This window comes from Poromitra crassiceps (assembly GCF_964638095.1).
Source record: "Poromitra crassiceps genome assembly, chromosome: 3".
Lineage (NCBI taxonomy): Eukaryota > Metazoa > Chordata > Actinopteri > Beryciformes > Melamphaidae > Poromitra > Poromitra crassiceps.
In genome coordinates this window covers 33,920,132-33,946,742 of record NC_139625.1, presented here as the reverse complement: position 1 = coordinate 33,946,742, position 26,611 = coordinate 33,920,132, and the positions used below count along the sequence as shown (strand labels likewise).

At 41.6% G+C, this 26,611-nt stretch overlaps 2 protein-coding genes across 2 annotated transcripts in view; one reads left to right on the top strand and one right to left on the bottom strand.

The window, feature by feature from the left end:
- Positions 1 to 4,291, top strand: part of sfxn5a (sideroflexin 5a) — a 30,706-nt gene extending 26,415 nt beyond the window's left edge. Inside the window, exons 13-14 of the mRNA XM_083633612.1 lie at positions 558 to 675; positions 1,899 to 4,291. Of these exons, the coding sequence (XP_083489738.1) occupies positions 558 to 675; positions 1,899 to 1,976 (196 nt within the window). The 3' untranslated portion in view covers positions 1,977 to 4,291. The remainder of the gene's footprint in view (positions 1 to 557; positions 676 to 1,898) is intronic.
- Positions 4,292 to 10,105: 5,814 nt separating this feature from the next.
- emx1 (empty spiracles homeobox 1) lies at positions 10,106 to 16,725 on the bottom strand (the record flags this gene model as incomplete). The annotated part of the gene is made up of 3 exons (XM_083633301.1): positions 10,106 to 10,273; positions 14,257 to 14,441; positions 16,362 to 16,725. 3 exons carry the CDS (start codon positions 16,723 to 16,725, stop codon positions 10,106 to 10,108), a joined length of 717 nt encoding a protein of 238 aa, XP_083489427.1.
- Between the last annotated feature and the right edge of the window lie 9,886 nt (positions 16,726 to 26,611).

The following is a 26,611-nucleotide window of genomic DNA, read 5'->3' as shown; positions in this document are numbered from 1 at the left end:
ACTTAGCATTGTGTTTTTAAAGCACCCCCCCTCCCCCCAAGTTGCAGACTTAAAGTAATTTCAATGTAAAAATGTGGGACTTTAACTTTGAAAATCTCTTATTATACAGTTATATTGTTATACAATTATACTGTAAAAATGCTTGATTCTGAGTTAATATGCAGTCATGATTGTCCTGAACTTATATATAACTAATATATCATTATTGTCATGATTTATTTTTCTTGCAACCCAAAATCAAAGAATACAGTAATGTCCCTCACAATTTAGTGGGATGTTTTAATTAATTTCTAAGGCTAAAACCTTTTCTTTCTTTCTTTCTTTCTTTCTTTCTTTCTTTCTTTCTTTCTTTCTTTCTTTCTTTTTCTTGGGAGGGGGGGGGGGGGTGCTAAAAAGCTAAAACCTCCTTGGGGGGCACCAAAATGGAGGAAAAACCTGGTTTAGGTGTTATTAAAGTGCTGGAGCACATACTGTTGGTAGAATGATCCAGTGGTGGATGATGTGTCTGTGATGTAGTTTAGAGAATGATGTGATCTGTGATCTTGTTCCCTCTCCAGGCTCCCTCTCCTGCAGAGGCAGCGGAGGCTGGTGCTGCCCGTCCACAGCCTGGTGTGTCTCGCTGCCTTCAGCCTGGCTCTGCCTCTCGCCATCAGCCTCTTCCCACAGCTCTCCCAGGTCTGCCATTTTGAAATGTCTCTACTTTCTCTTCCTCTACTGGCAAATATTTTTCTTTCTTAATCCAATGCATCAATACAGGGGCATGTTTTAATTGGGGGCATGTTTTAATTTGTTTTTTGTTTTTTGGGGGGTATTTTCATAAGAATCTTGAGTCCTAACTATAAATTCAAATTTTTTAGAGAGCTCCCTGTGTTTGTTTTCATCCTTCCAATACTCCCTACAGTATATATTTCAGTATTTGCTTTGCCCAGCTCTGCCATGACTTGGCTTCAGTGTGTTGTTGCTGACTGAAGTGTCGTGACCCCTTTAACGTTAACTAGTCGAGCTCCTCTCCTAATGAGGCGTAGCCCTCTGAGACTTAACCTGCTCTGTTATGATCTGTCCAACCGTCGCCCGGAGCCCCTATCGCCAGTCAGTCATTCACCCAATCCAGGCTAGCAGGCTGGAGTCTAACTTTAGCCCATGCAGGCTAGCAGGCTGGAGTCTAACTTTAGCCTATTGCCTCAGTATGTGTCATTCTACTCATTAAGCGGCCATGGCATGATTTCATCTTTTCACTCCTGTCTCTTCCTCCCTCTTTGTCTGTTCTCTGCCAAATGACTTGCTGACACAAGCCAGCCTGGCTTTCAAATGTTTAGCATTTAATTACCACTGGAAATAGCTCAGACAGCCATATGGCAAAAAACTTCAGACATATGTGCCGCCAACAGTCCTGTGAAAAGCAGCCCTCCCGTTCCGCTGCGCTCGCTGCCTGTTTTTCTCTCGCAAGTCCTTTTTTGCACTTTCGTGAGGATCGCAGACGACACAACCTCCCCAAAAAGCAACACGAATGCCCCGCTCTCCCGGACCCCCCACCTTCTCAATTTGTCCCACTTCCCCATTTCACACCTAGCAAGATGTCTGATTAGGATTCTGCCTCCTCCGACTCACAGCCATCTGTCTCTGGTTCAAATATTAGGAGTTGCAAACCTCAAAATTGGACTCTAATCAGCCAAATTGGCTCGTCTTGCACATTAGCAATAAATGTGGAACGTTTAAGGCCTTTAAGAAATGTTTAGATACAAATGAAACCGTTTCAAATCTTTAAGTAGCGATTGCATGCAAGACGACGCACGTGCCTTCACGTGGAACATATGTAAACATGGTATATCTGATGTCACATGCCAAATATTGTCGTTTGCACTATTGACTTTTTTGTCGTTTTGCTTCGATTCTCACAGATCGATGTGAGCCGACTAGAGCCAGAGATTGCCATGGCAACAGATTGTCAGATCGTGACATACAATAAAGGCCTGTGAGAGATCTATATTACACAAGACATGAAGAGGTGTGTCACCGCTCGTCATCTGAAGCTGCTACAGACCTTGCTAAATAAACAGACTGACAGGTAATCAAGTAGGCATCTTTTCCCCTTTAACCTCTTCTAAAGCCACCTATTTCTGAAGAAAATGGTGAAAATGACATACCCAAACTAAAATGCTTACTGTGGCTGAACCGCTAGGGTTACAGACAACTGCCATGACCTTTTCTGAAAGGTAAGACTTTGAAGTTTCTGTTCCAAGTGTCAGAATGACTCTATGTGTTACTGACCCTGAGTAACACCAGCTCAAACACAGTGGTTGATTCTCGCCTAGAATAAAAAACACTTTTAGAGTGTAAACAGTTACCTGTGGTTGTTGTATTTATGGCTAGAAAGCCAATGGAGACATAGCCACAGGCCTTACCACATCCCAACTCAAAGAAGATGAAAAAATACCAAAACATGAGTATTTGGCAGTGGTTTTGTAGGGAGATACCTAGGCGGATTTCCAAAAAGCCATTATAAAAAGCCATTTGAAAAAGCCAAATAATCTGAAATGTTGTCTTTGTCTTTGTACAAAGACAGCTATAACTTCTGCTGTGTTGATCTGATCTGAAAAAGGAAGACATGGTTCGATGCGCAAGATTCAGCCGGTTAATTTGGTATGTAGCCTGAACAGCATTGTTCAGAATTAACTACATAATTAATCACATAAATGACAGATGACCAGCAAAAAATCAGAAACGTAACGCCGGGGTTACGGTGCCATGATACATAATTGTTGCCTTATATGCAGTTACACATAATGTGCAGCTGTGTTTAGATTGACTTGATTGTATAGCTACTAGGGATGCACGATATTGGATTATTTGCTGATACCCGATATACCGATATTTTCCAAGGCTACACATTAAAATAAGAAGACTACTTGAACTTATGTACATAAAACATGCAACATTTTCTTTCAAACAAAACGGTAAGATTCATCCTTGGCTTGGATGATGCTCTCCCTGGGTTAGTAGGGTTAGCGTCATTTAAGCCTCATTTTATTGGCCTGCCATGTCGGCAGAAATGTTTCTTTTGGGCTGATGCCGCTATACTGATGACGTTCCGATGTCATCATGCATCCCTAATAGCTACGTGATAATGCGATGAATCTGAAGCTACATGTGTAATTGTGAGAATTTAGTAGTGCTGTGAACACTTAAGTGTAAATACTGTGAGAGGTTTTTGAAAAGAAAATCATTGATGAAATTCTAAGTTTCTGATATTCTGATAACCCAGCGTTGATGCTCAAATATCAGGTGACCAAAAGTCTATTTGCTTCCTCATTACAGACTATGTAGCCATAACCCTGGCAACATTTTAACTCAAACCCAGACATATCTACAGTATATACAGATTTCTATAGATAATATGCTATAATTCTCATACCATTGTATCATCTGAAACCCATCAAGTCATGAAATGACTTGGTATATTCTATATCATATTTCAACTCCTTCAAAACCCAATATTTGCTTTGGCCCTGTCCTACTAGAATCATACTAGAGTGGATTTCATGTACTGTCATGTACAAGAATTGTACTTATTGGCCTGAGAAACCTCCAACTCTGCAGAAACCTCTACAATGCACTTATATAGGCTACACAGTAGTAAATTACCCAATAACACAAGTCTTAAACTGAATAACTTTATTTGTATTCTCTAAATGGATTTTACAGCCCAAAGCACTTACCTTACCATTTAAAGTGCTGCACTGTCTTATGTAATCACACCTCTGATTCTTGGAAACATTCTGTTATCTTTTGTCATAATCTGTGTGATTAGTTTGTTTGCGTGGTTGCCAGGGTAATGCTGTACACTAGGTTGCAGTGCAGGGGGGAAGCATGACAAGAAGCCATGCCCACATGCTGGTTCATTGGAGGATGCTTCACAGCCCCAGTGAGGCAAATACAAACAAACCATATTGAAAAAAACACTTGACCTCTGATTCCATATTTTAACTGTGAACCTTTTACTTTCCAACATGCTGAATAGGCCTATTCAAATATGGCCTTATGTTTATTGTTGCTACCACATATTGTACCATCTAATATGTCACTCTTTTGAAAGCAAATGTCTTAAATTAACCAAAAGCTTCAATAAGAATCCATAGTAAGTTTGATATCCATGGCAGCAATGATTTTGTCAATTATTTTGATCATTTTAAATATTGGATGTCTCATTTGTATCTTGTGTTTATAATCATTTAAAATCATGATCAGCTATAATTGAAGGATTTAATCCCCAAATGCTATATTGTTATTCATTTCTCACGTCTATTGCTAGATATTTCAACAATAAAACCTTATATCCTCTAAAATCTCAAATGTTTTGTAAGCAAATGCCTCAAATTAGCTAATAATTTGAATAACAATCCATAGTTAACTTGATTTAAATGCCAGCAATCTTTACAGTCTTTACACATTTTTTAAATTAGTTATAATCAAAGCAATTAGGCTGTAATTAGCAATTCAGTGTCCTTGCTGCTGTGATGGAAACAAATGTGATCTAACTGCATTATTTATCACTCATCATCCAATGTTATAATTACACCAACAAAATATATTGAATTTCAATCATGAGAGGCCAGTTGGTAAGATTTAACAAGCTTTATTTAGCAAACGGCATGCATGGCAACTACTTTGGCGTATGACTCCATTGTAAGGTGGCGCTCCTCTTGAGGTGAGAGGGCATCTGTATAGGCTAGGATAGAGAATTCCCCCCCCGTGGGGGATTCTTCAGGAGTCAAGACTCGTTGGTGGTGGGTGGGGCGAAATGACGCTTCAGAGGACAGCTTCAGAGGAGATGATGAACAGCCGTGATGCCAGCTGCTGCTATGATCCGCCAGAGAGGGAGGTGACTTAGAACCCTTGCTATATGTACTAGGATGAACTGATGTCATACTTGAACTTGACTGACGTCACGGGCTGATCAGGTTATGCAAATATGGTCTTCTGCTGGAAATTTGGTCTGGAAACCTCACTTGTTATGATGGGAAATAGAATATTTCAGGTATAGAATACAACATACTCATCCCTTTGTTCAAACTAGTCACGGTGTCCAGTACGGCTGGGTATTTGGTACTCAAGACATCGATCGAAATAACAAAGCAGTATCAGAACTTCTCGAGTCAAACGATAGCTGCATTTGATCCTTTTTGTACATCTAGAAAAAAAACTATTCTGTTCTGAAAACAGGGCATCATAGTAACGTAAGGAAATGTGATGCACATTATCTAGCTATGTAGCTACAAAAATAAAATGAACTAACACCATAAAACCATCCTTCTGTGCGGGACAAAGTGGAAAGACCACCGGAAACACAACTGGGGGGCGGGTCTTAGGGCGGATGATCATTCCCTGTAGTAATGGGTACCAGGCTCTCTCTCCTTTGAGAGTGCCTGGTGACGTGAGGTTAACCCATACAGTTTGTGCTGGTGAAGTCGACAGTGTATGTGACAAAGTTGGTAGTTCAGCGTGGCGAGATACCACCAAAACGTTATAAAGCATGGCTTAAAAAAAGGTATCGAATGAAGTACTCATTGGTATCACTTTAAGGGTACTGGTGGTATTGGTAGTGGTATCGTAATCTTTTAAACGATACCCAGCCATAGTTTTCAGTTCAGTTCTCAGCAGCAGATCGACACCTTCAGAGCAGCCTTGGTCTGTGGGCTCCTCTCCTCCTCTCTCTCTCTGCTCCTCTGGAGAGACGGTTGTTATTCACGGTGAACTCCTGCTCTGCTCCTGAACTCTCCTCTCTGCTGACTGAGCCGACGGGAAACGCTGCGTTCGCCCGGGGAGATGGCCTGTGATTCCCCCACTAATTGTTTTCTTAACAGACGACTCCGAGAGGTGTGGCTCTCGTTAATCGTGCTTCCAAGCCTCTTACCTCAGCGAGGTGCGATTGGCTAAACCACACCTGCTTGTCACCAGGAAGGGTGCACCTACCTGAAGTGTCAGTGTGAGCTACTGTACCGGTTAAAATAACCCTTTGATGGTTTGTTTGAATAATAAGGAATGCCGAGGCCTTTTTACCGTGTATTTGCACCTGCAGCGAGTATTGGATATCCTGCAAACCCAAAACAAGGCATGTGACCCCTTTGCAAACTGCAGATGTCTTAAGCATTGTGCGCTTTGTAAAAGGGTGAGAATGCCTGGCACTCTTTTCCCTTTCCTCGGTGTCCCCTCTGCCTCTTTGCTTTCAAAACAAGACGGACATCAGGGGTCATCCTTGAAGCCTGGGGGTCGTCGGCTGGAGATTCCTTCCGTTTCTTTTGACAGGTGATTACTGAGGCGTTTGGTGAAAGACCCGCCCAACAATAGGGACTACTTTCCCTCTTTTTGCAGAGGTCGCACCCTCTGGATGAGGATTACCTCCTTGTGTCCCCCCCTCTTCTGTTGGAACTTGGCCGATAGGTAACACACCTGACACCTGTCCAACCCCCCCCCTTCCCGTCCCTGACACCTTCCCCTCGATCAGTGCTGCTCAACCAGGTGCCTTCCAGGCCCAAGAGTGCAAATTTTCACTCTGACCAAATAGCCTGGTAAAACCATCCTGATCACGGGACCACACATTCTGTCTTGCTCCACGGATTAGTTTGGACTTCCACCCGCCCCCAGCCATTTCCCGTCATTAGAATGTAACCGGGCCAATCAGGGACCTGCGCCGTAGTTGACAACGTATCCAGCCAATAGAAACTGACAAAACAGTGATAGCATTTGTGATAGCATAGTGTTTATGGTCCTCGCCTCTGGAATAGCCTGCCAGAGCATCTGAGGGCATCACAAACCGAACACACTTTTAAAAGAAAACTTAAAACACATCTTTTTAGTCTCGCATTCCCCTGACTTCCTCCTCCTTCATATTTTAATTTGCTTTTTCTATGCACCACTGTTATTGTAATTTCATTACTTTGTTGTATTGTTTTTATTGTATTTTTACTGTCTTTTACTCTACTTATTTTTACTGTTAAAGGGCATGGTGCAGGTTGGAGACCACATTGCATTAATATGTGGAAGGGGTATATAGCAATGGGATTTGGGGTATTTTTTTTTTTTTCAATCACACATAGCTGCGTTTAGACTAGTTTTTGGAACCAGCAGGGGACACTGGTCCATTTCATGGAACTACCTTTTGTGATGTCACAGGAATGCAAAATAGTCACCTTTAGGTGACAGTCACATTTTTCAGCCCAAAATATGAGGATTTCTGAGTGGTTTTATGTCTGCCCTGGTATCTGTCACCTTTTTTCACTCTCCATGACTTTGCATCCCTGTGTCAGCCCCAGCAGAACATTCTCCTCTTGTGATGTCACTCCTGTTGTTATGTCACACGCCCATTTATAAAGTGCCACCTTTTCCTCCATATTTATACCCTGGGGGCCTGTGGGGGGGGGGGATCTTTGTCTGTAATCATGAGGCCAAAATGTCAATTCAGATTTTTTTTAACCTGCACTTAAGCACTTTGAATTGCATTTTATGTATGAAATGTGCTATAGAAATAAAAGCTGATTTGATTTGATTTCCCAAAGCAACGAGCAGTAACATTAACGTTAGTAGAGTAAACACAGCCATAAGTGCAGTTATTGCAGAAACAGACTCAATAACAACATTTGAACAAGAACAAGATTATGTACCAGCCAAGTGTCTCAGTGGAAAAGACGTTTTCACCATTCTTCTGAGTGGATCTGGATTGTATTTGGCGGCGCTGATTGGCTGAAGGAGATGTCTCTCAAGGCAAGTACTCCCGCCCACTGAAATCGTTGTGAGCTGATGGAAGTCCAGACTGATACTGTACGTAGAGTGAAAAAGAATGTGAGATCACCGCGACCAAAGATTACAGCAGCTGATATCACTGATTAGTTCCTCTTCTGTCTGGTTGAAGGTGTGAGAATCAGTGATATCTCTTCTTGCTGTAGTTTTTGGTTGGACTGACAACCTGCAGATCGAGTTGACTCTGATTCCAAGAGTCGATTCCAAACAAACCACTTGTCAACCACTGTTCTATCCGTAGCATTCTGTTACATCACCACACGGCCATATTGTTAAGAAAATAGCAGGTGATTGTAATAAATTAAGAAGTGATTATAATCAAATTACAGCCACAGCCAATATGTGTATATATATAATATGTGTATATGGAAAAGCACCATATTGGTAGGAAATGCAATGTGAGATCATGCGGCCACTATAAATAGATTAACATGACATATCCTGCACACATGAGATTATGAAAACATTTCAAATCAGAGAAACAGTTTTTGTCTTTTATTTCTAAAACATTTCTTTGTTATTACACGTTTCGCTTGAAAAGTATGTTTTATATACGTTTTATACTACATGGTGCTCGAGGAGATCTGCAAACATTCAACAAATGGAGAAGAGCATCATTGGCCAGGGGCAAATCCATCAGCCCGCGCTGACTTAAAAGTGTCATGGCAGAATCACATAATTTGTACTTTCGGCCCTGTTGATACAGAAGCTTATCATGTGGCATAACTTGCCCCCAACACCAGGGGGCGTTGCAGCGTCTCATCTGTCACAGAGAACTGCTCATGAGTAACCGTTCAGTGGAGAATCTTCATTTAGGAAGCATTAGAAATAATTTGAATGTCCCTCAGTCCCAAAAATAAGGAGAAAGTGACAAATTGTGTCTTTTTACTACCTGGTGAGTAAGAAGCCTTATGCCAGAGTGACTGGGTGGATTACTGTGTGTGATGACTTTGTCTTGTCATTGAGGATTTTTTTTTAAATGAATATGGAAAATGATTTGCAAATTGAGCAGATGAGCAATGAGGTATTTACTGGCCTAAGCAGGTTGTAAAAACAGATGTCATCAAATGCAAAGCCTCTTTCAAAAGCAGCCTTTGTAAATGGCCTATGTACAATAACAAAAAACACTATAGTAGGGGTTGACATTAGTTTCTCTTCACGCACCAAAGATCATTGAATGATGGGAGGATTTCTCTTAGGCCAAAACCCAGAGATAAGTTTGATCAGGATGGATGCAAGTGCCATTAAATAACTTTTGTCTTTTCCTTTTGTTCCTTCCGACATTGATTGAGCGCAGCACCTCGATGAAGAGACAGGCAGCGATCACACAGTCCTTGTGTCTTCCTCTAATGGAGAGCCAAAGTCCCTCCCCTTCCGCTCGGGCCCTATATGCGCACCAGTGTCTGAATAAAATAGGAATGGTGGTGAACCGCGAGAGACGATGCTTTTTTAAAATCCTGTTTGAATCGTGCCATGAGGTACACTATGATGTTTGTCAATTTAAAAGATAACCTTGCAAGTCAAAGTCGCAGTTTGTTGTAAAACTGTTACACTATAAGTTATAAATCAGGAAGAACACACAACGTCTCTCCTGCCATGCCATATTGGTGTTGGTGTGATGTATATTGTGCGAGATGAGAGATGTATGATTGAGCAGTTTCATACAAAACTAAACCTTACGTTTCAGTTTTACGACAAAATGTGACTTTCTTGACATGCAAAGTTATCTTTTAAATGGACAAAATGTACATGTGTTCCTCATTGCACAAATTCAAATGGGATAAAAAAAAGTATTCTCTCTCGCCGTTCACCACCATTCATATTTTTTAAAGACCTCGGTACGCATGCTGAAGCAGGAAGTGATGTCGACTTTGGCTCTCAATAGAGTGCCTAAGTCACGCCCTCTTCCGGGCTCCACATGGAACCTCAGGAAGGGAATTCCCCATTCATTTCTCCATTGATGTTTAATAAAATCCTTACATTAAGAGTTTGACCATAAAACATTTGACTCAGACAAAGAAAAGAAGGAAAATTTTTTTTTTTTTCGTGTGTGAGTCAAATGCTGTATGGTCACTCGCCAATCATTTCCTAGCTGCATTGATTGGTTTGACCAAGTAAAACGCTTTATAAGGATTTCACGAAACATCAATGGAGAAATTAATGGGGAATTCACTTCCTAAGGTCCCATGCGGACCCCGGGAGGGGGCGGGACTTCAGCACTCTATGTGTCTAATTACACTTAATAATATTACATAATAAATAGGTTGGTCCTCTGGTTTGTGGCAGTACTTTAGGAGGCGGGGGTGGCGGTTTAGTCCTCTGAGGTGACGTCTATGTCCTCGGAGCTGGCCTGCTTGGTGGCCATCCGCCATCTGTTGATGTGGTGGTTTCCCTTCTTCTTCTGCTGGTTCTCAGGACCTTCTTCCTCCAGCTTCTGCCTCTTATACTTGGTCCTCCTATTCTGGAACCAGACCTTCACCTGGTAAGGAAAACACATGCATATGGCAGAGATGCTCACATGTCATTTTTTTTTGCAAGTCCAAGTCAAGTCTTTAGTCTCCTGGATGAGCGCTCTATCTTCTGCTGCAAGGTATCCGAACTCTGCCTAGCTACAACTAAGGAATTCAAAGCAATTCAAGTATACTGTATGATCCTCACTCCTATGTTATGTATGCCTGTTTTTTTAGAGCTGCACTGAAACAAATTCTTATCAACTCTATTGACATGGCAATAAAGTATTGAATCTTGAATCTTGAATCAGCATTGATTAGTTGACATTATTATTAACAATTTCCTTAATGTTATATATATATAGATATAGATATGTGTATATATTGTTCACGAGTTCCAAATCTTGAGTCCGAGTCGAGTCACAAGTCTTTTGAGGATGAGTCTCAAGTCACTGTATGTGACGTGTGACTTGAGTCCATGTCCCCATCTCTGACACATGATACGATTAAGCAGACTGGGAGTATAGGCAGAGTAGCTAATGGGAAGAGTTGGCTAACCTGAATAGCAGAAAGTTAGGAGTCACAATGGTATATTTTTCACCTGTTTAAGAATAAACTAGAAATCTCACATGGAGACTCTGGAGATGATGCGCCATGGTTGCACTTTTTTGGGGGGTTGTGACCAAACTCATGTCAACTCATGCAATGCCATCCACATTATCAGTGGGTGTGACATCACTTGACAATTGTGGGGCATGACGTGGCATCATCATGGCCCCTGCACACATAAGTTAATTTTCATGTGTAGACGCCTGGTGTCGCTGCTGCCCATTCATTTTGTATTGGATATGTTGCCAGGTATCCCAGTATGCTTTGCATGGCGATGAGCGGTGGACAATAGCGACGAGAGGGGCCAGTTTGAAATCAACCAATTCAAGCCAGCAAGACAGCCAATCAAGCTGCAGCACCAAGCGACCAGCAGACGTCATTGCTTATGTGGGCAACGGCCGTCAGTGGTTATGACATCATCCTTAACGTTGCTCATTGTTTTCCATTTGACCCTTGCTCTGCTGCTACTGACCTCGTCTCCGTCAGGGATTGGCTGTTTAGAGCATAGCCTGGTCATACCAGGCCCTCAGTCGAAAGGCCTCAGGTATGTCAGGGTGAGCTGAACAAAGCAGAGAGAGATCTGCCCCCAAAATCAGACAGGTGAGCTCCTTTGATGGCGACCACAGGCAGATTAGAGCCATCAAACTTCTCTGCTTCCTCTCCCCACAGTGTGGCTGTCACCACTTTGCCAGTGGTGTCCATTAAGTGGAGGGTCCTCTTGGAGACTTCTCAGCTGGTCTTAGTGGTGATACTGGAAGCCTCCTCTGCACTCTTACACACTCCAGTCACATCGATAATCGCACCCTTCTCTCTGTTCTCCAGCTCGGCGATGGACACCAAGTCGCACTGCATGGTGGGAATCCCCTGGCTGTCACCGCAGGGCACGATGCAGCTATTAGCATGGAGCGTTATCTTGTAATCGTTCTTCAGCATCATTGTTGGCCAACTTCAGGGTTGGCCTTACTGATGTAGTACACCTTGCCTTGCTTCACTAAAGGGAAAAACTTGTCCACCATGTTCTTGAATGTTGTGATCCTGATCTCCTCACTCTCATCCACAATCTCAAAGGAGACAAACTTGCCCTCTCCTCTAGAGTTACTCCTGGTGCGGGTGCTGGACTTGTTGGTGACTCAGGCGCAGATCATCCACTTGCATTTTTGTACATGTACTTTTATGTTCTTGTCTTTTCATATCAAAACCCCTTTACATTTAGAGATTTAAAAAAAGCAGTGGCTGTCTAGAACATAAAGGAGGTCCACAGGTGTAGGCGGCAGCCAGGAGAAAGGCATCCGAGGCACAGGCACTCTGAAGTCGTTTTAAAAATCCTTTAAAGCAGCAGGGACGTAAACCAACGCGTTTCGACTTACAAAGTCTTCATCAGGGTATCCTGCAGCGGTTGTTGGAGTTAAGGGCCTTGCTCAAGGGTACCTCAGTGGTGGTAATGAGGGAGGGGCAAGCACTGTTTGGTTTTTTTCACTTTCCCCACCCAGATTTATCTTGCCATTTAGTACAAAATTGTGAACTATGAATGTGAACTAGTTCATTTTAAGCTGTGTGAACTGAACATTGAGCTATAGCTCTATATGTCAACTTGCACAACACTGAGTGCAGCAGTCTGGGTCCGGCTTAACTGGCTTGCCTGGTCTTGTTTCTGTCAGTCAGAGAGCTAGGCTTCACAATAAGCATTTTTCACTCGGTTTCAGTTATTACTTAATTGGGAAAAAAGGGTCTTTGGCTCCAACCTTTGAAGTTTAACTCGACCAATTATTTCTGCCCACATGGTTTATATAACTAAAGCTCCAATCTGTTATTTGCTATAGGATATTGGATATATAACCTATGGCAGTGGTGTCCAGTCATGTGGGCAGAGAGTTTTCAGGTTTTCCTCCAAACCAAACACTACAGCAGGTGATTTCACAGATTAGTTGTTCCTTCTCACTTGACTGTGCTCATCAGAAGTCGCCATGTGTAGCGTGTAGTTTTTAAGCAAAACCCTGCAGACTCTCTCCTCCATGACATCACCAACCACACCACTGGACTATGGTAACCATTGAGAGCAGTGTAGCATTTTTATCTCTTGGTTACCAGCCAATAGACTTTTAGAATATAGGACATCCAAAGGAAAAATTACCTATTTGACTGCTGGCTTGTGATTTCCCACTATCCTGATGGCATTTTGAAGCAAAGACAAGCAATTTGACCAGTGATTACCATCCACAGCATTTGCCATCTGTAATCCATATTATTTTATCCTAGTTTGATCATTCCTGCCCCTGCTGAGGGTGATTCTGTCATATTATTATGGTGCCCACTTGATAACCCCGCAGTGAATTACTGTAAGTTAAGTTAAGTTAAGTTATCCTTTATTTATCCCCTTGGGGAAATTCATCCTCTGCATTTGACCCATCCTCTACTAGGAACCTTCCTAGAACTAGGAGCAGTGGGCAGCCACTGTGCAGCGCCCGGGGACCAGTCAGTGGGGAGTTTCTACAGGTTTTTACTAAGCTGTTCACCCTATTTAAATAACACAAGAGATGGTTATGGTTACATGTGATTTGTGGGATCTAACAAACAGTTTTATTCAGTCTATTTACAGTTAGTGTTTTAGGGTCTATTCAGTTGTATATTGCTGTAGTTTTCTTTTTAATACAGTAGGTATACACATTTAAAGCCCAATTAACCTCTGTGTCCATTAATTAAAATTCAGTTGATTGTCATTATATTTGCATAATGAAACTGATGTTACATTGCAAGCTTTCTATTGACTGACACAAAACTTGTAAGCATCATTTGGGCATGTTGCTGAGTCAGGAAACCTGTCTGTATTGCCTATTAGGCCTAATTGACACCTGGGATAGTGTGGGCTTATAGGGCTATGCATCAATAATATTTACTTTGTCAGAAAGATAACTGTAGCCTTATCCAATACATTAATTAAACACTTTTATGAGAGCTTCAATACATTGAGCTGTGTCCATCACAGAGGGGCTTCATAGGCTCGCCTAAAATCTCATTTTAGCTTTAATAGCTTAAAATCTAAAAGTCTGCAGTCGCATAGAGGATTTTTTTTAACACCTTTGCATTGCAAACTGGACAGTGCACAATTCTGATTCTTTGATTTACAACCTTGTTCAATTGTTCATCAAGGTCAATTATTGGTAAATTGTAATTAGCATGGACCTATATCCACTATATTTGCCATTAACAGACAATGGTGATATGCATAATAATAATCATCATCATCATCATCATAATTGTTGTTTGTTGTTGTTTAACAAAAATATATGAATAACAGGCTAATAACGGCCTATTAATTACTATCATATAAAAATGCGAATAATTAGGCTATTATGTGATTACAGTCGTAGGGCTAACCACAAACTGGATGCAGGCAGCAGCCTACCTGTGTCTCTGACAGGCTGAGGCCATGGGCCAGCTGCTTCCTCTCGGCTCCCACCACATAGTGGTTCTTGTCGAAGGCTCTCTCCAGGCGCAGCAGCTGCGACGGCGAGAAGGCAGTCCGGATGCGTTTGGGTTTCCTGGCGAAAGGGCCGTGCAGGAGCAAGCTGTCCTGGGACACGTCGTTCCCTATACACACACACACACACACACAACAAGCATGATGTGCGCGTGTTGCTGTTTTCTCATGCTGTCACATTGTGAAACGTGTTATAGGCCTACTTAATTCAGAGTGCAAATGCCTCCTGTTTTGCAAGGTGACACCCTGATTCCAAGTTTGACCTTCATCTTGCAGTTGATTTATCATTATAATGCAGAGGAAGGATCCGACAAAAATAGCAGAAATCAGTTTGAAAGTCACATCTTAAAATAATATGAATATGAATATGAATAAATCAGATGACGTTCAGGACCAAATTCTCCAAATTAAAGTCTAGTAATTTATCATCATCATCATATTTTACTCAGTTATCAGTTGCTTCACTGTGACCCCATGAATTTAAATAAATGTTGCTAAAAGACCCACTTATAGGCTATATTTTCTTTGGCTATTTCTTTCATTTCTATTTGATCTTATAATCTTTCATTCTTTCTTGCATGCATTCATTTGAACATGGAGAACTTTTACCAAAACGGTTCAAGACATTTCCTTTGATCAGTTCAGCGTTTAAACTTTTAGAGCAAACAAAGGATGGGGAGCTTAGTCGGGTGTAAAAGCAAAGCAGCTGTCATATAGGCCGATAGTTTATATTTCAACTGTATTTAAACTCATTGAATGGCGCGTATTTTAGCCAAATAAATAGATCAAATTTAAATTATCGGAGAAAGTGGGTCAGATAGCCTTAAATAAAATTACTATTAGAGAGTCGAGAAGAATAAGTAATTTTGACAATCGAAAAATATATTTTTTTTTTCTATGCCTCCAACTAGAATTTGGGGCACGTCATCAACATATTTTGGGAAAACTATAAATCTACGGAATTTGTCTTATTAGCCATACAGAAATAACTGACAGCTAGCATGGAGAACAAGCACATTTACCGCTATTTTGACCATTTTGTCAGAAAGATTTATAAGAGGTTGAAGTAATTGAAAAATATTGTTTTGTTTGTTGTTGTTTTATAATTATGGGGGCATAATTGCACAATTTACCTTTGTGGCGTATATATAGTGAAGTCAGAAGTCAATATAAAGAAAAAATTAAGGATTTGTCTCAAAAGTAAGGTATAGCCTGCCTATTATTACTCCCTATAGTTTGGGCACAATGGCGCTTTTGTTTGATAAAGTATTTTTTGTTCTCCCTTTGTTTTTAAATGCACTGATTTGTCATGTATTAATCTAATGCCTTTCTGATGTCGTTTTCATATGATTAGCTGCTCATTCGCTATTATGAATTTTATCTTTTTGCCTCCATATAGCATGGCTCTTGTGCTGCAAGAAACTATTAGGGACAGCTTTCCTGTAGAAAAAAAAGAAAAAGAAAGTGCTTATATTCGGCTCATGCTGCGGCTTTCTGAATATAGCTACCTGCAGGGCGAATGGGAAGTGGAAATATTCCGCACGGCTGTTGTTGGCCTGCTGACTTGTTTATTATTCAGATATAAAATTTGATTTGACATCATATTAACAGGCTTTATTTAACATTTAATCTCCTTAACATGCAGTATAGTCTTAAAAAATGTGAGCAAGACTATTTGTTTCAATAGGCATAATTTCATCCAACTGTTTGATGCTTTTCATTTATTTGAAATCCTGCAAAACACACACACACACACACACACACACACACACACACACACACACACACACACACACACACACACACACACAGCACCTCACATTATTTTATGTAGGAGTGTAGTTTGCAAACCGTCCTCCTTTTATGCGTATATAATACAAAATTAATATAATAAATTAGTAGCATCAAACGGTGTAAATTGGCTTAGGCTGAAACGAAAACATATTTTTAAATATAATTGATTTCTGATCCTTGTGATGATCACCTGCTGCATGGTTTCATCGCTCTCTGCACCCAGCAGCCCATCTCACCTTGAAATCTGTGTCCGAAAAACCTGTTCCTTAAGACCCACGGGTAGAAATTGAGCGGATCGCGGTGTTGCGTCCCAAAGAAGTGCGGATGGTGTTGCAGGTGATGGGACCCTCCCAGCTGGTGGGGGGTGACGGTCAGGGAGGGGTGGCTCACCGTCTCGGGGAACACCAGGTCTGGGGCTGGGCTCTGGTACAGCGACCTGCCTGGTGCCTGGGTATAGCCAGTCATGAAGGCGTCTGTGGCCGGGTTGGAGTAACTCAGCGCCGTGGGCCGGATGGGGTCCTCGGCATTGGAAACTAGTGGGTTCTCTTTGGCGACCAGGGACTCGATCGTGAAGCATCGTTTGCCCACAGACGAAAACATGATCTCGTGTAAACAAAACACAAATAGAATCCAAGTCCAATAGAAAATTGAGATATCTCTTCCTTTTCTGAAGCCCGCTCTCAGAGAAGCATGGTGGCCGTGGAGGGGTACTGGAGATGTTGTTATAAGTCAACAGAGCTGCAAATTGCCCTGATCCATGGAGAGCCCATGCGCGCTCGGAGGGTTTCTGTGCACAAAGTGCGTGCACGGAGTGATGCGCCTCCAAACGTCCTCGACGCACAGCGAACGAGCTGATTGGACCACAGCACCTGCCAATAGGTTTCCTCAAGTACCTGATTCATAGATCACACGGCTCAGTCAGTTAGATCTAATAAATGACCACCTTATGTGGCTCATATCCAGTCTTCAGATCTTATTTTTCTTAAGGGAAAATGCCAGTGGGGCTGAGATAATTTCACTCGTTTCCAATGCAGTTTCACGAGTTTTCCAAGTGTCAATGTTGAAACAAGTGAAGAATCTATATGAAAATTAAACTTGATAAAAGGAAATTATTAATATTAATATTTTCCTTAAATGAATAACTCAATGAAAGACGACGTTTATTTTTGTAGCCTATTTTTTTGCAGTGTAGCCTCACTTAACTTTCATCAAAGCTGATCAATTTTCCTGTCCCCTCCGTCCTATAGCCTTAACATCCTATAGCCTACATTTCACAGCCTTAAAGTTATTTTGCTTTTTGTTGATAATCAAAAACATATAGCCTATGTAAGCCTGTTTTAGCTGTTTATTTTCTCTGCAGCTGCAACATTTTTGTGTGTCATTTTTCGCACCGAAACAATTTCTCCTCTCATAAAACAGAATTAGCAGATTTTCCGGGCCACTGAAGTTTCTGTCATTTAATTATTTACCTATAGGCGACGTGTCACTTTGATTTGATATTTTCAACCATACATAAATACATAAGAAATTAAGGGAGAGAACGAAAGAAAGAAAGTCGAATTATTATTATTGATAATTAATAGATAGGCTACTCAAAGCGCTTAGGGAGGGGGAGGGAACTGAACTCATCCACCACCAATGTGTAGCACCCATCTGGGTGATTATTTTAATTGATTTTCCTATTCAGAATATATGATTATTATATTAATTGATATTGGGGGGAGAGCCGTTTGTAAGCAATATAAGACAAACTAGGCCAAAGGACACAACTAAAACTGTCCTGAAATGCGTCCCGGTCTGCACTGCTGCACAGCGAGGAGATTCAGATAACGGTTGGGTTGAACTACAAAATCCATCACAGTAGCCTAAATGCTACTACAACCAGTTTGTCTTAAAATCTGATTTGAAGACAATTAAGTGCAGACAGATTGCCTAATGACACTTGATAAGAAGCGGGGTTTGTTTCCATTGGAAACAAGTTAAAATATCTCATCTGACATGCTATTTCATTTGTTTTAAGGGGGAAAAGATTTTATGACTCAATGCGAAACATAGGCTTACGATTAATATTTGTACAGCATTGTCTTTTGGAGATATTCATTCATTCATTCATTCAACCTGCAGCCAGATCCCCATTGACTCGCATTCAAAAAGCATAACGTTATTATTTTAGTTGAAGTTCTCCTTGAAGAAAACAATGTAGTCTATACATTTTGTCCTGGGAGGAATAGCTTAATTTCTCATTGAGGTCGACGGCCTCCTCCTTCCCTGGCGTTTAGCTTTGAAGTTAATCATTATCTTCTTAATACCCTCGTTTGTGCAGAGGTTGCATTAGAAAATCATTACCGATGGAAATTATGAGGTAGAACAAGTTGTTGATTAGGCGTTTAGAGCTAAAGGCTCCTATAAACTGCAGCGAATGGGTCGCTGTCAAAACTATAGCCAAGCCTACTCCTTCTGGCTCCATATTTCTATCACTCCTCTGAGAATATAGCTATTTGTGGCATGGTGTGGCCCTTGAACTCTACAGATTCCTTGTAATGTTTTGTGACAAATTTTGTTACCTTTAGTTTTCCTTCTCTTCTCTTCTGATTCTGGATCTCTTATCCATAAAGTGCAACAGAAGAAAAGCAATCGGCTAAACGCACTCGCAAACCGCATAAATTATAAACAAATAAAATGATAATAGCTTAATTCTGGAATTATAGAATAGGCTACACATTTTGTCTTTAATAAACTGTTGAACATCGCGCTGTTTTTTTACGTGCCTCGGGAGAAAAGTGAACAATGAGATATTTTTAGGCATAATATTATATTATCGTCATGCTAATATCCTATTCCCAGCAGCCGAGAATGTCATTATTCAGATAAAACAATGCAAATATATAGCCTAAAGACCGAGTAAGACAACAAATAAAATATAATATAGCCTATAAGACATGCAGCTATCAAACGATGAGCAGATTTATATATTTAATCCCCATGGCATTAGACGATTTCAAAGGTAAGAGGTCGTAACTTTTACAGCTTTTTATAGTTCAACCTTCTTCAGCAGGAATTTTATGCAGGCTGACCGAGCCGGTTGGGAATGCAAAGCAAAGTGTAATGCTGAAGCCCTTGGGCGGGCGGGCCTGCACTGCCCGAGCCGCTGACCCTGATCGCGGCTGGTTAATAGATGGCCAAACCGCTCCGCATTAACAGAAACAAGTCGAGGCGGTCTACTGTTCTTCCGCTTGTGCTGTTTATTTCCCCCGGGGGGCCGCGGAGGGATTTATGGAGAGTGAGTCCATGCAGTGTGATAGTGGAAACTGGAAAGCCATTTCCTAACAGTGAAGTGTGCGTCTTTTACGCACGAACCACCATAACGAAAACAAACACAATATGTTATTGTGTTCCAAAAGGGACTTTATAACGTTATTTGAAGTGTGTCTGTCAGCTTGCCCCAAGCCCCATATGATAGTTTATCTCCATGGCATCGCTATATCAATATGAATATAGGCTATGCTTTAATTGTGTCAGGTTGGATATGTTTAATAGTGATATAGGCTTAGCGTTCTTCTAAAATTTACAATGGGATTATTGCAGTATTTTTCTCTATACATAGGCATAGGCTACATTTTCTCTAATCTAATCGAACTGTCCACTGTAGCTATATGGCCACAAATATGCTTTAAACCAGAAAACAGACATTTATAGACATTTTCCGTTACTCTTCAGTATAAAATGTCTTCCGTGCTGAAATAAATCAACCAAGACCAACCTGTCTGTAAGGTTCTTTATAGTGGCACGATTTAATCAATGTCGAGGTGCTACACTCTGGTGGACTCTTTGTGAACTCGGTGTCCTTATTGGTGCGTTTTGATTAATTGATTAATTGATCTAGGCAGTTATCATTTTTACAGAGAAAAAAATCACTAATATTCATATAAGGACTTGTTTCTCTTATATTAATATTTGGACTTTTGCTGTGATATTTGTGCTGGTAGGTCCCTGTGCAATTCGTCATGATTACTGATACTCCTTTTCCATAATGATGTTTATAGAGTTTTCTGATTCTGGCTGATTCTGATTACCCTATTGTTTTTCTGAGGTACTGTATTGATAAATAACTCGAAAAAGTAAAGCCAAGTCGTCCTCAGCTCAATAACTGGTGTTTCTTAGGCCAATGCTGCCATCTGGTGGTTGTACTGAGGCAGAGCGAGTTTAAATCATACCAAGCTATACATCTCTGGGACAAAGTCTTATCCAACGCGATCGCGCGGTCTAATGTGGATCTAGTTGGGTTTCACGTGCGCATGGAAAAGTTTGGGAACCGTTGGTCCACTGAAGTAGGCTATAAACAGCTGCAACAAAGCTCATCAAAGGCGTGACGCGTGCTCGCTCGCTCGCTCGCTCTCTCTCTCGCTCACACACACACACACACACACACACACACACACACACACACACACACACACACACACTCAGGTCATGCTTGAAGCTCTCCACCATATTCATATTCCACCAAAGTCTTATCATTCAACCAAAGAAGGCCTGCTTTATTGTCTGGTGCGTAACTGTTTGAAGTCATTTTGGACAAGTCTTAGAAGGCTTTATGTTTTGTCAGATGAAGGCGTTGAATCGTTTACCAATATAACTTAAAAATGCTTAAATATTAATTTATAGGAAAAAAAATCGGCGCATCGGTGCAAATTAAGTAGGCCTAGGCCTAAATGAATGGTAGCCTATCTGGTAACGAAAAATCATTCGTATAGGCTAGGCTACCATATTCTTAAAAGCCATAGACCCATCTGCCGGGCCAGAGTCTCCCTCTCACCTCCGTTCATTAATAAACTAATTGGCCATTTTGTTTCGCATTAGCGTTGTGTGTTCAGCTAATCTATTCTACTTAAATACTTGGAAATTTTCACCCCATTATAACGAGATGGGAAAAGTAGCACGTTGCTGCGTTAGTGCCACCTGCATGAGAAATGGGGTCGTTTAACCACCTGTAGTAGCCTACCCCCTCTCTCTCGCTCTCACCCCCCCCCCCCCCCCCCAGTTCTTCTAAGCATAAACAAACATAACACTCTAACAGGACAAAATATATAAAATGATGTCTTTATCTCACCAGCAATTTGTCGCTAATCTAAAGTAGATTTCTCTCATGAAAAAGTACTGTACTGCTAGGCATAATTAAAAAGAATGCCACAACAAATTACAAACTAGCTCATATCCTATGTTATAGGAGGTAAAAGTAGGCTATGAAGTATGATAAGGCCAATTTAACCCCCATATCGAGAAAGGCCTCCGGGCATATTATATTATAGTGATTTTTCATCAGGGCTGGTTGTGCGTAAAATACGCACATTGGAGGAATACGCGCTCTTTGGCTGAAGGGGAAAATCAGACGAGACACCAGCCCTCCCAAGATGCTTTTTACTTTAGTCCTGTCCTTGCGCCATGGTGTTCTCTGTCGCTGAATACATTGCGAACAGGAACTGCTATTTCCTGGGGGAAAGAGGACATACACTCTCCAAACATGGGACGGCCATCTCGGTCGAGCTGTGCCTGCCATGCAGTGCCCGTGTCAGAAGTCATTGTGCGCCTCAAATGCGGCTCTTTCACGACGAGACAAAGGACAGCGTCTACTTCAAACGGCTGTAATGAAAGCTAATGACTATTAGATGGAGTAGAGGGGCCCTCACCTCTGCAAATAAAATGCAAAGGAGGATTTCTTATTTTACAATCGCCTGCCCTAAACATGGCGCTGGTCAAATGAAGTGCACTCTGCTATGAGAACTTTCACACCTTCACAGGATGAATGGCGTCTGACTCATCTCTGCTCACCAGGAGGACCCGAGGCCTTCAGCTTTATAGGAAATGGTTTGTTGGAGTTTAAACATTGGAGATTTGGAGCTGCAGAAGCAGAACTATACTTTGTTTCTTAAATTTTTTGGGTGTATGAAAATGATTGATTTTTTCAGGCTCTCCAACATTCATCTTCTAACTGAAAGAAAATGAGGAGGAATGGGAAGTAATCTGTCTATAAAGCAACATACAGTGTGTGTGTGTGTGTGTGTGTGTGTGTGTGTGTGTGTGTGTGTGTGTGTGTGTGTGTGTGTGTGTGTGTGTGTGTGTGTGTGTGTGTGTGTGTGTGTGTGTGTGTGCGTGCGTGCGTGTGCGTGCGTGCGTGCGCGCGCGTGTGTGTGCATGCGTGCGTGTGTGTGTGTGTGCATGTGTACCACTTTTTTAACAGTGGAAGTATCCTGTATCCTATGCTTTAGGCATGAGCTTGTGATCTTGATGTTGAATATATACAGTAAGATACTGTTTACAGGCTATCCTCTATATCAGGGTTGGGCAATTATTTTCCTTGGGGGCCACATGAGAAACCCAGATTGTTGCGGGGGGCCAGAAAAATGCCATAACCTCAAATGTCATGCCATAACCTAAAATTTTATCACTAGATTAAATTATAGTAACACTGCACTTATTCTTCAGCATTTGAAAATCACTCCAAATGGCCAGTTTAGGTAAACTCATTTGATTTTTTTCTTCATAAGTAAAATGGTGTGGTTTATCTTAGACCCGCCCCCCCCCCCAGACCAAGCAGGACCTTGAGGGCCTTCCTCAGGGTGCTGCCCGAAACGTTACGGTGCTGTAATAAATACTCAATTTGGAGCCCTGGAGTGTGCGAACTTCTCTTTTTCCAGTTTAATCTAGCTCTGCACCTGCCCTATTCAGGTTTGGATGTGCATGTCTCTACTTCTTTTCAAGGACCCCTAAACTGACACAAATTAGACCACTGACCCCATTTGATAAGATTTTGTCCCAGGGTCCCCATCTGATAATACTTTTACTACTTTATTACAGAACATGTATGGAACCCATGACCAAAATAATCATACATTCTGTCATTGTGTTACTTATGGAATTATAGTGAAAATAAATCATTCGCCTTTTTTTGCTGGTGACCCCTGACCCCCTCAATCACCCCTGGGGTCCCTGGACCCCACTTGAGAACCTGCCTCTGCCACTAACACAAATGAAGATGTAACTCGCTGTTCATATGAGCTTCTGCTGTAACAGAAAGCCCGGAGGGGGACTTAGACGCCGGCTAATGCAGTGGCGGCATGTTTCTGGGGGTTAAGGTGCCCTGTGCTAATTGGGCCGATGAGAACCAGTGACCCCTCCCCTCGCCTCTCCAGGTTTTCCCAGGCCTCTGACCGCTGCTTTCTGTCCCTCAATGGGATTACGCGGGGCTGTGGAGAGAGAAGAGAAGGGGGGAGCTCTGATCACATCAGAGACGGCTCTCTGCCCGCCCGGGGTTTTTAGGCAAACTGCACCCCCTCACCAGCGCCCAGCTCGGCCCTAATCAGCCCAAGCAGGGACACCCTGCAGGAGAGCGGCCAGGGGGTGGCCGACAGGAGACCCTTTGATACTCTTACCAGACGTCTCTATTCCCTCTTACCGCACCTCGGCCACCTTTTGGGCTTTTTACAGTTTGGATAAAGTGGATTTGATTACCGGTAGTTAATTTTGACAGCAGTGAAGGAAGGGAGTTGATGATAAACATTTATATTTACAGTGAAGGCAACAGTGGATTCCACTTCCAGCCAGGGCTGGGTATCGATATCGGTACTCGATATATACCCAGTATCAAGTATTGAAACTTATCCAGTCAAATTATACCATTTGATCATTTCTGTCCACAGATCTAGAAAAAAATGACTATTTGTGTGGTTTTGCTTGCAGCTGAGCCAATACACCCCAAGCGTTCTTCGATTTAATGTGAGCTGATTGGCCCGATGAAGTATTATATATATCGTTATCACTTTAAGGGTGCTGGTATTAGTACCAGCATCGTAGTTTTTTAAATGGTACAAAGCCCTAAGAACAAGCTTGAATTCCCAATAACATCACTAGAAGCAGCCACTTGTAAAGAGGGTCAAAGTCATCAAGCCCAGAATAGTTTTGGCAGGGTGGATTGGGCCATTCATGTTGTGGTGTAGTGCTGCAATCAACACATGGAATGCTGATACATTTTGTAGGTCTGTCAGTTCTGCAAGTCATTTGGATGAGCAGCTTGCTGCTGTGTTTAATGAGTTCTTGGAGCAATAAGGGGGGATTAGACATTTTTTATATTCTTATGACTATTTTCATCTGATTTCAGGTGAACTTCTGCTTTGATGCTCTCATCTCATTGTCTCCTCCCTCATGCCGGCACTGGCCAGCGTTGCCCTAAAGTGGCCACATGCAGAAACTGCTTCTCAAAGGCAAGGGTTACATATTATTTTGCCTCTTGAGTCTGCATTGCTGCGTCATATCTTCCCTGTTTAAGTAGATTGAGGGAGGCTGAAATGGGGAAGCCAACTCCCTTGATAAAATATGTAATTATTACCTAGAGATTTTAGGATTAAAGAGAGGGAAACCAGCTGTGTTCCCACCACCCCCCTCTGTTAAATACGACCACATTGCCGACAGGACAAGACTTTCAGGTCGACCACCCCAATTATCTGCTCTGATGGACTCAATCTACAGCTATCCCAATCCTTTCTCCACGCTGTCCTCTCTCCTGTCTTTTCCTGTCTGTCTGCCATGCAGGCAGCGCTGGCCAGCATGGAGCCCTTTTCCGCCTGGAAGGGAGACATGTTTCAATCAGCCTTGTAATGTAACTAAGTAATACTACTTTAATACAGTACTTAAGTATTTTTGGTAGTATCTTTGAGTATTTATTTCACTTTTATTCCACTGCATTTCCCAAATAAAATGTGTATTTTTACTCAATTACATTCCCCTAATCTACAACAAAAAAATCAGAAGACATTTGCTAGCCTGCCAGCAAGCAGGTTTGGCGAATCCACACTCCATTCCAGTTGGTGGCTATAATACACCATAAGATTTCCACTCAAACCCAGGCATGTCAGATGGACATGAACATGAGTTGTATTGACGATGACTGCTTTCTTTGTTTTGTTTTTGTTTTTACAGCATTTCGTTGTACTTTTACTTTCCTTAAGACATTTTAATATCAGATAATTACTTTTGATATAAGCAGAGTAAATATCAGGTACTTTAAGACTTTTACTCAAGTAATAATCTAATAGGCAAATTTAAATGACCAAAGTCATTTTCTGGTAATATCTGCATGTACTTAAGTGTGCATGGCTTTCAAGTTTCATCCACCACTGGTTTCAATAGATTCCCTGTTCAGAGCTCACCAAACAGAGATGGGACACCTGCCGGGGGTGGGCGGGCGTGTGGGAGCTTGGTCCATTGAGGAGCAGTGAGAACAGGCGTACTGACCATTTAAACAGATTAACCAGTGAGAGACCCCAGTTCCCTATCCCTGAGACAGACTGACCCCTACCACCCCCGGCTATAGATATCCTAGATAATCCCTGAGGTAGTTATTTATTTGCTTAGCCTTAGCTTAATCAGAGGGGAACCTCCAGTCTGTCCCATGCTTCAAGCATAAACTGCTTTGCGTTGGATCAAACCCTGGAGGAAATGTCTTGTCATGTCTCACTAATCAAGCCACGGTAGTGTGACCAAACTGGGCAGAGTCAGAGGAGAGAGGATAGGATACCTTACAGCAGAGCCAGTTTTGTCTTTTGGGGATTAAATGTACAGATTTACAAAGGCTATAACTTCTAGCAACCAGTTTTTATTAGACAGTCCAGATCAGTGGTTCTCAGCATGAGGTTCAGGGACCACCAGGGGTCCTTTAGGGAGTTCCAGGGGTCCCCAGATAATTGACAAATTGTTAAACCATTATTTAATTAACAAGAAGTTAAAACAATTAGAGAATGTAGAATAATGACTGTCATACTTTCATTACATGTCATGGAATTCTGGAGATTTTCAGATTTGGGTCTGAGACACAAAATGTCATTAAATGCGGGTTTGTGGCCCCAATGTGGACCAAATTAGGGGTCGTCCTTGATATGAAAAAGGTTGAGAATCTCTGGTCTAGAAATGTAGATAGTGGAATTTGAAATCTCATTGTGACTGTTCAGTAACTCAGTTTTGTTTGTTTTAGAATCAAACCATAGCCTGACTTAACTCTGCATGTAAACGTACTGAATGAGATGTTCTGTTGGGTATCTTAAGAGTTCAACTGGGAAAATCAGATAATTAACATTCCGTTTTGTCAAGACATTTTGTTTAATGTGTAAATTATTAAGATAAGTATAGCTTTATAAGCTACAGCTGCTACATCTCAGCTTCCTCTTCTAAAATCCTGCTAAACTGTGACTGAATGAATATAGAGGAATGAACACAGGACAAGGCACAGATAATGTTAGAAAATATATTTCTAAATATTTCATTCAAATTTACAAAAACTGGATACAAGGTGAACCCCTGAAAGAGCAATAAAGGTACATTTTTTTAAATATATAGCTATACATCTATTAAATATTCATAGTTAGAGGTGCAGGCCTCCTTTCTCAGCAGTAGCCTTATGTACAAATGTCTCTCGGAAAAAGTCCAGTGTGTTTGG